At 36.3% G+C, this 12,906-nt stretch overlaps 1 protein-coding gene across 1 annotated transcript; it reads left to right on the top strand.

The window, feature by feature from the left end:
- The first annotated feature begins 4,095 nt into the window (after positions 1-4,095).
- On the top strand, positions 4,096-8,745 carry LOC114182676 (putative oxidoreductase At4g09670). Its single transcript, XM_028069590.2, has 2 exons — positions 4,096-4,642; positions 7,943-8,745. The coding sequence occupies exons 1-2, from the start codon at positions 4,187-4,189 to the stop codon at positions 8,561-8,563; spliced, it is 1,077 nt and encodes a 358-aa protein (XP_027925391.1). The 5' UTR covers positions 4,096-4,186; the 3' UTR covers positions 8,564-8,745.
- The last annotated feature ends 4,161 nt before the right edge of the window (positions 8,746-12,906 follow it).

Raw genomic sequence — 12,906 nt, 5'->3', positions numbered from 1 at the left:
GATAAATCTTTGTGTCGGCTTACGTGAACAGTGGAGGAGATATGATATTCTTGTCCAAGTGAGTGGGTCTTGCCTAAGCAAGAGTATTAGAAAGTCTCCAGGTGCTTGCGTAAGCTGTCGCTAATTTTGAGCGAGAAGCCATCTCGCTCAAGCGAGGAGGTATCGCCTAAGTGAGATAACGCGAAAGCACCACTGTTCCATTTTTTGAGCTCTCACCTAACCGAAAGGAGCTCGCTTGAGCAAGAGAACCCTCTCGCCTGAGCGAGACCTTCTAACCTGGGTGAGAATGTGCTCAGGTGCTGATTTCTTTTCTGTTCTTGGGTGTTGGTTACATGTTTGGTTGGATTACTATGTTAAAGCATGAATTGAGTGATTTTGCATGTATTAAATGGTTTATGGACTGAAATTGATGAGTTTGGTATGATCTTGGCATGGAACCTGATTGAATGGTTGGTTAAAAATATGGGCATGGAATTGGTATGCATGATAACTTTATGCTTGGTTGGTGAGACATGATTTTGGTATGGTTTAGGACGTTATTTCATGAATCTCTAGTGAGATCTCATGGTGGTGCCTCATGGTCAGAACGTAATTCCATGAGGGTTTCATGGTGGTGCCTCATGGTCAGGACGTAATTCCATGACCCTTGTTAGTGGGAGCTCATGGTGGTGTCTCATGGTTAGGACATAATTCCACGAAAGTTTCATGGTGATGCCTTATTATATAATTTAGTAAGGATTCAAGTAAGGATTGCATCCTGAAACTCTAAAGAGTCAGTTAGTCTCACATAAAGCGTACTAACTCAAGTGGTGAGAGTAGTAGGAGGCCCTAGTCTTTGGCAGGATAATGGCCTTAAATATTTGAAGGCTAACCTTATGTGTGGTAGGGTGAAACCCATTGGCAATTGACTCTGTAGAGCAGTAGACCACCATAAGTGCAAGCATCCAGTGAATCCGACTGATTATATGTATTCGGATAATTTAGTCTTAGAGTCTTGCTTGTTGGTCATCACATGCTTGGTTGATTTGTGTATCTTTGACTTTAAAATTTTATGCAATTGTATGATAAAACATTTTTCCACTCTAGCTTACCCTTTATGTTTGTTTGTGTGTGGTTTTCTACTTTTGCGATGATCATCAATTTATTGATGTGAGCAGATGTGAGAAATCCTCGTGGTCCTTAGGGTGATGGAAACTCCGCTGTGTAACTCATCTTGGGTTGGATCCCCATATTCCAAGTTCTCTTTTAGGGTTGTGGCCTATATATTGCCTTACTCCTTGAGCATATATTTTGAATACACTTAAACTTCTTTTTTCCGTATTGTTAATGACATCGTGGTGTGCCTTGGTTTTTTTCCTAGTTTATTCTGGATAACTGTAAGGAGTGACATTTATACTTCATGACTTTGCTCTTTATATTGTTTATCGTGATGTTTCATTCAATTAAGTTTATTTATTAAATGGGATGTGATATATATATATATATATATATATATATATATATATATATATTAAAAATATTTAATTTTTTAAAAATAATTTATATTTATTAAAATTCATTTTAATAAAATATTTGTATTTAAATAAAATTCGTACAAAAATATAATATTGATGTATGATTTGTATTATATTTGCTTATCATATGATTTATAAACATATAAATTATAGTCTCTCGTATTATTTTATACTTGACTGTGAATTAAAAAAAATATAAAACTTCATTAAAATTTAAAAATATTAAAACTTTAAAACTACAGAAATGCAAATTCTTAAAAAATCTATTTTACAAAAAGAATTACGTAATTTGATTTTTTTATGAATTAAAATATGAAAGAACAATATCAACCGTGATTGAATCTAAATATTTTCCATTTTACAAAAAAAAAAAAAAATGAAGATTGAAATGTATGTTAAGTATTATATTTTTAGAGGTAACATAAATAACTGGTCCCCCATTGAACTTTTGACACAAATCTCTCTTGAATTGCAGTCCTTACCCTTGACAGCATTTATTCTGTATGTAGGGTAAGAATAGATTTACCGACCTTATAAAATAAAAATACTTTATCGTTTAAGAATTATAATTTGTATACATTATATTATTGGTTAATTTACACTTACGGCCACCGAAAGTTTGGTTATTGCATGAACGTTTTTTTTTAGTTTATTTTCAATTCTTCTAGAAACATAACATATAAGAAAATTAAGAAAATCGTAAAAGATTCTTAAATATTGTTTAAAGCCTCAAATACTTTAATTCCTTATTAAACAAACATTTGTTGGTTTTGTAAAAATTTTGTCATTGGTGAAAAAACTTTATTAGTTTATTGTAATCCTCTTGTTTTTGTTTTAACCGTGTTTAGAATTTAGTTTGACACTGCCCAACCTTTTTGTTTTCACACATGTTATAATGCACATTGAACATTGTAATATTGTTGAATTATTTGTTTGATTTGGGTTGATGATTGAATGTAAGAAAATGTTAGCTTTTATGTTGTGTTATTCATTTATACTTAAAGTATAGTGAACTTTCAATAATAAGTTGTGCATTGAATTGTCTAGTTAATATTATGTTCGAGATTCTATATCCACTAAGTAAGTTTATAATAAAATAAAGTAAGTTTATAACATAATAGTGAATGACCAGAAATAAAGTAAGTTTATAATATAATAATGAGTCATCTTATAAGTTATTTGTGTAAAATTAAATTAGATTTAAAATTTAGCTTTTAACCTGAAACCATAAGTTTGTATCTAAAGGAAATATTTTACTTTGCATATTACGAAGTGTTTATTGCATAAAGATTTTAAGCAACAATGTGAGTCACTATTAAGTTATTAACTTTTGAATTAACACTGACATTTATACTATAGTTACATATGTATATATAGTGACATATACATATAATTAATAGGGAGAAGGTCTCGTGAAGTTAGAAAGTGGTGAACATCTTTGATACAAACAAACATCACAAGTGTCATATTCTTTATCTTTTTGGGTGTGTTTCTTTGAGGGGTAGACATTACAAAGAGTCTGAAGATGAATTTGTGTAGATTTAGATGGATGATTTTTTGTATTTTTTTGAGTAGATTTAGAAAGTAAAGTGAGTGAATTTGGAGATAAGTTTTATGAAAGTTAGTGAAAAATTTGATTGATTCGATAAATAAAATTAATTGTAAAAATAGATAGAATTAAGAAGTTACCGAAATATCTTTGATAGAAAAAGAAAATGATTTTGTAATTTGATGTTATAAAAATAATTATAATTAATTAATACAAATTAAAAAAAATATTAAAATTGTATGAAATTTTAAAATAAAAGAATTAAATTTTTATGAATGTAAAAAAGTTTATCTAATTAAATTTTAAAAAAATTATAAAATTAAATTTTAAACAAAATTTATATAAATAAAGTTAAAAAAATGTTAAAAAATGTTAAAGAAAGTTTAAAAAAAAGTTTAAAAAAAACACACACAAACCGGTGTCATCCCCTTCATTACTAAGGCACCGATTACATAACCGGTGTCATCCACACACACATACACTTGCACTGCACCGGTTAGCTAACCGGTGGATATCTTCATCACCACCATACCATCTCATGCGCGCAACCACAACCCACCCCTTCATCCTCTTCCTCGCCCACCACACCCAATCATCTCATCTTCTTCCCCTCCATGATGGACTCAACAATCATGTAAGGGAATCATGGCAGCTGCTTTAGTTGCATGGAAACATGAGCACAAGGTCATTTTCGTCATTTGCCTAACATTATCGCAGTTTTGAGGAGATGGATTAATCCATCCATCTCCAAATAAGCTCTCTCACATCCGTGAAAATTATTGAAAAAGAACGCGCTGATAAAGCCAAATCCGCTCTCTCAAATATTGTTGCACAATACAATTTACACAAACAAACACTGCGTTAGAGTTATATAATGAATTTTGATTTTATTTATACAAATTATACAATTTTTTTATCACATTATATAACATATATATATATATATATTATTTTTATTTTTTACTTTGTTGTATATCAATCATTTTTCTAGCTACTTCTTGAATTGTTCTGGAACTGTGTAATTTGTTACGTTATCAACCCTTGTCCAACCACAACTTACTGCACTCACAGATACCATTGCCTCGCTCCAAAACCCTTTCATCTCCCCACTTCAGCTCTCCAGATGGCGGAAACCACCAAAATCCGTTTCGGCTTCATCGGCTGCGCCGAAATTGCGCGTAAAGTATCCCGCGCCGTCGCGCTCGCGCCAAATGCCGTCCTTCACGCCGTCGGGAGCCGCTCCCTCGACAAGGCCCGCGCCTTCGCTGTCGCCAACGGCTTTCCCGCCGCCACCAAGGTGTACGGCTCCTACGAGGCCGTCCTTGACGACCCCGACGTCGACGTCGTCTACGTGCCACTCCCCACCTTGCGCTGGGCCGTGCTCGCCGCCGGCAAGAAAAAGCACGTGATGCTTGAGAAGCCAGTTGCTCTTAACGTTGGTGAGTTTGATGAGATCATCGCAGCGTGCGAATCCAATGGAGTGCAGCTCATGGACTGTACCATGTGGATGCATCATCCCCGCACCTCAAAGATGAAGGAGTTTCTCTCCGATGTAAACCGTTTTGGCCAGCTCAAATCGGTATGAACCTGTTTTAACTTCAATTTTGCTTTTTCTTTGCCTAATTTTTCAGCTTTTCTCGTTAAACACTAGCCAATTACATGATAATTCTTAGGTTGAATGAACTCTAAAATTAAAATATTATTATCTTATTAAACATCTCTCCGGCCTTAAGAAGGGTAAGATTTGGTTGCATATTTAAAACCTTCTCTGTTTTACCTGTTCATCTACATCTGAAGTCACTGATGTTAATATGGCTCAGTCCACAGAACTGATACACGTGGACTGCAACAACAGAGCTAAAAAGCTTTCCATTTAAGAAAAACATAAGGCAAAGGATAATTACTAATTTGTTATCTCAATTTTTTTTAAGTTAAATTTGATTTCTATATTTTTAGTTTATTTAGTTTATTATTCAAATTATTTAAAAAGATTTAATTTGAACATTTTTAATAAGTTAGAGTTAATATTGCGTTTGTACAAAATACTTAAGCTATTGAATTTTAATTTTTTTTAAATTTTTATAAAAAAAATTTATCTTTTTTAAATTTCTTTTGAAAAATTTATAAATTGTTAAGTATCAGTTTATGGTCATGTCACGTGACAGTTTACACTCATGACACGTGATAGTGGTAATAGTGGTTTTCAATTTAGCTTCTATTTAAATTTCGTTTAATTTACTACCCAAATTCTTTAAAACGACCAATTTTATCCTTTTCAATTTGAGACCAAATTAGTAAATAAGTTTAATTACACCTTTTATATTTATATATATATATATATATATATATATATATATATATTATAATAACTTTTTTTTAATGTATACATCAAATAACTCCATTTAAATACTTAATTTGGGGGAAGAAACTAAATTTGGGGGAATGGCAGCGGCGGACGGCACGGTCGAGAGCGGTGGCAGCGTCAATGCACCGGCAAGGTGAAATGCGGCTGGTGGCCGACGAGGTTGGACGGAGTCAGTGTGCAAGGTGAAATGCGGTAGCTTCGTTCGCGTTTCAAGGTAAAATGAAATTGGGGGAAGAAGAAAGTGAAATTGGATTCTGATATTGGGGTTTTTATTTATCGAAGGATTTGATCCGTCGACAATCCGTCGGTAAATGACAGACTAATTTAATCTGGATATTTCCGACGGATTATGTCGTCAGTCTGTTCCTGTCCGTACATTTGTTGACATTACCGACGGATGTATCCGTCGATCCGTGTCAGTCAATTCTTTCCATGACATTACCGTCGGATATATCCGTCGGTAATGTTACCAGGTCATTGTCCGTCGGTAAATCTGTCGGTATGCAGAGTTTACCGACAGATCAGGATCTGTCGAAATTTATCCGTCGATAATTTATATTTTTCTTGTAGTGATATTTTTACCTTTGTAATTTTTTACATTTGTAAAATATAAAATAATTTGAATATTTAGAAGTAGTGATTTGATGTATAAATTCAAAACAATTATTTCAACATATATATAAGTTATAATTAAACTTATTTACTAATTTTGTCTCAATTTGGAAAGGACAAAATTTGGTCGTTTTAAAGAATTGAGGTACTGAATTGAACAAAAAATTTAAATAGAGGACTAAATTGAAAATAACTATTATCACAGCCACGTGTCATGATTGGAAACTGGCACGTGGTACAACGGTAAACTGACATGTGACAGTTTATAAATTTTTAGAAAAAAATTAAAAAATTAAAAAAAATTAAAAAAAATTAAAATTTCCACATCTTGACACATGTCCTGTATGGACACGTTGTTAACTCCAACTTAACGGAAATAATCAAATTGAATCATTTTAAATAATTGGAGTACTAAATTGAACAAACCAAAAATATGAGAACCAAATTGAACTTAACAAAAAAATTGGGATATCAAATCAGTAATTATACCAATAGTCTACAAAAACCTAAGTTAGGACCAGTCGATGGTTTTTTTTTTTTCTTAACATGAAAAATATAATATTAATTTTTAATATATTATTGAAGTTTTGTGTAGATAGACTTATCACAACTTTTGACTTATCTGTTTTGACTGTCATCTTGTTTGATTGTCGATCTGGATTCGTCCATCTTGATCATCTGTCAGGATTAGTCGTCGCGACTGTTAACCTTGGTCAATTGTTTCAATCATGGCCTAGGACAGCTCGTCTCAATTCTTAGACTGGAACAATCTGTTTTGTCCCAAGCCAGCTCGACTCAACTGGTTTTCCGATCCAGCCCATCTTGATCATCGACTTGGTACGATCCGTTTCAACTTTCATTCTGGCTTGACCCATCTCGACTGCCAGTCTGGCTCGATCCGTCTTGATTGTTGGCCAGGCTCAGCCCGTCTTCACCATTGGTCCAACTCAACTTGTCTTGATTGTCGGCTTAGATGGGTCTGACTCGACTAATCTTCTGGTTCGACCCATCTCGACCCTTTGTCTGGTCCATTCTATCTTGACCGTCTGTCCGGCTCAGCTTGTCTTAATCGTCGGTGAGGCCATGCGCGGCTTGATCTGTCTACCCAGCCCGATCACAAACTCATATCATAACTTTATCTTTTTAGGTTTAGTTAAAAGGCCTTGGGGTTGAGACTTTTTTTTGTCTTCTCATTTGGGGCCTTTCTAAAAAAGGGGTTTAATGAAGGTGCGTCAAGGCTGGTTTATGAGTCATTGGCCAAATTGACATCCTATGCTTCAGTATTCTGGTTATCTATTAACGGTTTTACATTGGTTAACATCTATTTCTAAAGGTTTTTTATCGTCTCGGCCTATTTCCCAGCAAAACCAGCCAGGCCAGAAGATGAGAAGGCAGCCAAGTCAGAAGACGAGGTTCTCAAAAAGGCTGCCAGAAAGTAATTAGGTCAGAAGACAAGATACTCAGGAAGTAGCTCGGCTGGGAGGGGAAGTCATCCGAAATACTTGCCACCAAAATAGGTTTAAGAATTAGGGTAGTTGTGACTGCTTAGCTTGGATAATAGGAAGAAAATATCTAATGTAAAATATCTTCTCTCTATAAATTCAAGAAAGACTCTCCTGGAAAGGTAGAAGGATTTTGCTGGCCTTAGTAAGCTTAATTTTACTAATTGCTCAGGAGAGTTCTTTATGTATTTATGTATTTGTTTTCGTTGAGAGATATTCGTTTTTTGCCGGAACAGTTTTTTCTTTTTTCTATAGATTTTTTCGCAAATTTTGTGAAGGTGATTTTAATCTCTAAATAAGGAACTCTAAATAATGTTACCAATGACAATCTAAATAAAGGACATTCCTTAGAGATTCATGTTCTGCATTGACACACATCGTTTCTTTATTACTTTCCCAGATTCACAGCAATTTTACATTAACTGCTAGTGCGGATTTCCTTGAGAATGACATTCGTGTGAAGCCAGATCTTGATGCTCTTGGTGCTCTTGGGGATGCAGGTTGGTACTGTCTTAGGGCAATACTGTGGGTTGCGAACTATGAGCTACCAAAAACTGTAATCGCCTTGCGCAGCCTTGTTCGTAACCAATTTGGGGTGCTATTGGCATGTGGGGCTACTCTGTACTGGGAAGATGGAAAAGTAGGAACCTTCTATTGCTCCTTCTTAGCCAACATGACAGTGGATATAACTGCTTTAGGGACAAAAGGAGCACTGCATGTTCATGACTTCATTGTCCCTTATGAAGAGAAGGAAGCATCATTTTTTGCAGCTACAGAATCAGGTTATGATGAAGGTGTTACAAAATGGGTTAACAAGCCAAGCGAGCATGTAATAAAAACTGAGATACCTCAGGAAGCTCTTATGGTGAATGAGTTTGCCCGTTTGGTGGCAGATATCAAATTCAAGAATGCGAAACCCGAGAAGAAGTGGCCAACAATTAGTAGGAAAACTCAACTGGTGATAGATGCTGTGAAGGCTTCCATTGATAAGGGTTTTGAGCCTGTTCAGATTCAGGAGTGATGTGTATGAACCGAGGTTTGTGTTCTTGCGGTGCATCACAGAAACAGTTTCTGTTTGTGTATTTTGAGCAGTTCATTGTTGACCTGGTCTCAGTTTTAGTGTTATTCACGTTGTGTTTGTTAATAAAGATGTACCGCAGACTCGGAAGGAAGATTGATGAATGCGAGTGTTGTATTTATCCATTTAGGTGGGAATATATGCTTTTTCATTCTCCTTCAACAAAACAAAAGTCACAAAATATATAAAACTACATATCTATCCCTTTGAATTACACTATAATTAGGTGATACATAGTATAACATAACCTAATTATAATATGATTATATTAGGTTATATAATGTAATATGATTAATTATATAATATAAAATAATAATAATAATAATAATAAAATATTTAAATAATGATAATAATAGTAAAATTAAATTAAATTTATAAAATACTAATTATAATAACAAAATAATATTAATAGAATTATAAAATAATAAGAAAACTATTAATGGTAAAAAGCTATTAAATGATAAAAAACAATAAAATTAGAGTTAATAATAATAAATTTAAAAATTATAATTATCACATTAAAACGATGACATGGATTTGGCAAAAAGAATTATATTAATTCATTATAACAATGATGAGATGAAATCTATTATATAAATCAAATTAATCATAAATTTTTATCAACATTCTTTATATTTTTCTTCACTTTTCGCTCTTTTTTCTTTACAAACGACCAAAGATCAGATTATAAAGAATAAAAACAGAGAAAAAATAATTTAAAAAAATTGAATGTATAATTGTTTGGTAAAATTTGTGTAAAAGAAGTGTTCCGGTCTAGAATTAAGGACCGAACCAGAATTATGATAATTAACTATCGTCCATAATTTTTTTTCTCTTTCCTTAATCCCTCATGTATATATAGGGTATTTCAGTCTTAAAACGGCTATCTTACTGTCAAATCTTTAGCTAACTAACCTACCCACTTCTTCATTATTCTCTCCTAAAATCTCGCATGGTGGTTATTCCTAAAATCTAGGGATATTTGCTCGTCACCTCGGTCACCTCGGCCACCTCGGCCCAAATGCTCGTCACCTTGGCCACCTCGACCCAAATGCTCGTCACCTCGACCACCTCGGCCCAAATGCTCGTCACCTCGGCCACCTCGGCTCAAATGCTCGTCACCTCGGTCACCTCGGCCCAAATGCTCATCACCTTGGTTTGTGACTGAAACTCTGTTTTATGATTCCCTGGACGGTACACAGTCCTCCAACATTGAGTCCTCAACTTGTTGGGATGAAAGGTTGTCATAAACCATCCATATATTCTAATATAAGACAAGTAAATATATAACATGATAAAGTTGAGGTCGGTCCAAGGGATACCTCGACATAAGATAAGTAAAATGATCAAGCTGAGGTCGGCCTGAGGGAACCCTCAACATATGAGATCGGCCCGAAGGAGACCTCGACATAAGATAAGTAAAACGATCAAGCTGAGGTCGGCCTGAGGGAGACCTCAACATATGAGGTCGGCCCGAGGGAAACCTCGACATAAGATAAGTAAAATGATCAAGCTGAGGTCGGCTTGAGGGAGACCTCAGCATATGAGGTCGGCCTGAGAGAGACCTCAGCATATGAGGTCGGCCTGAGGGAGACCTCAACATATGAGGTTGACCCGAGGGAGACCTCGACATAAGATAAGTAAAACGGTCAAGCTGAGGTCGACCTGAGAGAGACCTCAATATATGAGGTCGGCCAAAGGGAGACCTCAACATATGAGGTTGTCCCGAGGGAGACATCGACATAAGATAAGTAAAACGGTCAAGCTGAGGTCGGCCTGAGAGAGACCTCAACATATGAGGTCGGCCAAAGGGAGACCTCGACATAAGATAAGTAAAATGATCAAGCAGAGGTCGGCCTGAGGGAGACCTCAACATATGAGGTCGGCCCGGGGGAAACCTCGACATAAGATAAGTAAAACGATTAGGTTGGCCTGACGGAGACCTCAACATATGAGGTCGGCCCGAGGGAGACCTCGACATAAGATAAGTAAAATGATCAAGCTGAGGTCGGCCTGAGGGAGACCTCAACATATGAGGTCGACCCGAGGGAGACCTCGACATAAGGTAAGTAAAACGATCAAGCTGAGGTGGGCTTGAGGGAGACCTCAACATATGAGGTGGGCTTGAGGGAGACCTCGACATAAGATAAGTAAAATGATCAAGCTGAGGTCGGCTTGAAGGAGACCTCAACATAAAAAAGATAAACTGATTAAGTTGAGGTCAGCCTACTGAAGCTCTCAACGTACTGAGGTATTCTCTCACTCGTAGCGAGGTCAGATTCGAGTTTATCCCTCAGTGTACTAAGGTATTCTCTCGCTCGTAGCGAGGTTGGATCTGAGTTTAGCCCTCAGCGTACTAAGGTATTCTCTCGCTCGTAGCAAGGTCAGATCCGAGTTTAGTCCTCAGCGTACTGAGGTATTCTCTCGCTTGTAGAGAGGTCGGATCCGAGTTTAGTCCTCAGCGTACTGAGGTATTCTCTCGCACGTAACGAGATTGGATCCGAGTTGAGTCCTCAGCGTACTTAGATATTCTTTCGCACGTAGCGAGGTCAAATTCGAGTTTAGTCCTCAACGTAATGAGATATTCTCTCGCTCGTAGCGAGGTCGGATCCGAGTTTAGTCATTAGCGTACTGAGATATTCTCTTGCTCGTAGAGAGGTCGGATCTGAGTTTAGTCCTCAGCATACTGAGGTATTCTCTCACACGTAGCGAGGTCAAATCAAGTTGAGTCCTCAGCGTACTGAGGTATACTCTCGCTCGTAGCGAGGTCGGATCCGAGTTGAGTCCTTAGCATACTGAGGTATTCTCTCGCTCATAGTGAGGTCGGATCAAGTTGAGTCCTCAGCGTACTGAGGTATTCTCTCGCTCGTAGCGAGGTCAGATCCGAGTTGAACTCTCAGCGTATTGAGGTATTCTATCGCTCGTAGCGAGGTCAGATCCGAGTTGTCAGACATTTTTATTTTGCAGGGGCCAACCTTCTTTTCAGTCGAGTTTGAGTTTCTTTTGGTGCTTTGTAAAGTTGGTAATTCATGAGCTCTTAATCTTACGTAAAATAATACAAATGAAAAGTTTATAAAGAGGATACAATTGAGATCGACAAAGAGCTTACATCTCCTTTCAGCTTCGTGCTTGAGGGGATATTTTTGGCTGACTGACGTCAGCCCATTTCCTGCTACGAGGTTGGTCCAGTGCCTACCTCTCTATCCAATATCATGCTTGTGGGGGAGATTTTAGGTTGACTGATGTCGGCCCACTTTTTGCTCCAAGGTCGGCCTAGAGCTCACCTCTCTGTTTAGCTCCGTCAAGACTGCCACCGCTGAAACCTCATCAAAGATCATCACGAGCCCCCGTCGTCGAGAATCAAAAGACCTTTGTCGTCTCTTCTACATTGTCAACTCCGCCATAGATGCTTTCTTCGTGGAGTACTTTATCATCGTGATTTTTTCACGTTATTGTGGTTGGGACTTCATTTTATCGGGGCCCCACAGTGGGCGCCAATGTTCCGGTCTGTAATTAAGGACCGAACCAGAACTATGATAATTAGCTGCCGTCCAGAATTCTCTTTCTCTTTCCTTAATCCCTCATGTCTTTCAGTCATAAAACTGCTATCTTACTACCAGATCTTTAGCTAACTAACTACCTACTTCTCGACTATTCTCTCTTGAAATCTCGCATGGGGTGTGGTTATTCCTAAAATTCAGATATATTTGTTCGTCACCTCGGCCACCTTGGCCCAAATGCTCGTCACATCGGCCACCTCAGCCTAAATGCTCATCACCTCGACCACCTCGACCCAAATGCTCGTCGCCTCGGCCACCTCAGCCCAAATGCTCATCACCTTGGTCTATGACTGAAATTCGTTATTTTATGATAAATATTTATTGAGTCGGAATTCAAATGAACATGTTGAGGTCAGCCATTCCCTAGACGGTACAATAAGAAAGGCAAAGTTTTATGATATGGTAAATGGATAAAATTTTAAAACAATTATTATTCTGGCTAATTTAGTGGGTGACAAGGCAAATAAGTTAATAATGATACATTATGTTATAGCATCGTAATCTAAATTATTAGTAAAATTTAATTAAATAATTTAACACATAAAAATATAAGTTCTCTTACTTTATTTTATTAAAGACATTATCTATTTTTAATAAGTTAGTTTAGATGTCCATCCACAACTTTATCCGTGGGTTAGATTATAAATAGAACATTTTAATCTTATTTTACTTTAATAATACAAATAATTTATTGTCACAACCAACATGACATGTCAATAGACAAAT

This window comes from Vigna unguiculata, chromosome 4, assembly GCF_037176805.1.
Source record: "Vigna unguiculata cultivar grain cowpea cultivar isolate G323 ecotype 2 chromosome 4, ASM3717680v1, whole genome shotgun sequence".
In the NCBI taxonomy this organism is placed as follows: domain Eukaryota; kingdom Viridiplantae; phylum Streptophyta; class Magnoliopsida; order Fabales; family Fabaceae; genus Vigna; species Vigna unguiculata.
The sequence above is the reverse complement of the archived record's forward strand: the minus strand, read 5'-3'. Positions and strand labels throughout refer to the sequence as shown.

What these genes read in the sequence shown, in the direction of transcription:
- LOC114182676 (XM_028069590.2), top strand. Translation starts at nt 4,187, where the DNA reads ATGGCGGAAACCACCAAAATCCGTTTCGGCTTCATCGGCTGCGCCGAA. An exon ending in GTTTTGGCCAGCTCAAATCG is followed by an intron (nt 4,643 to 7,942) that starts GTATGAACCTGT and finishes TTACTTTCCCAG; the next exon opens with ATTCACAGCAATTTTACATT.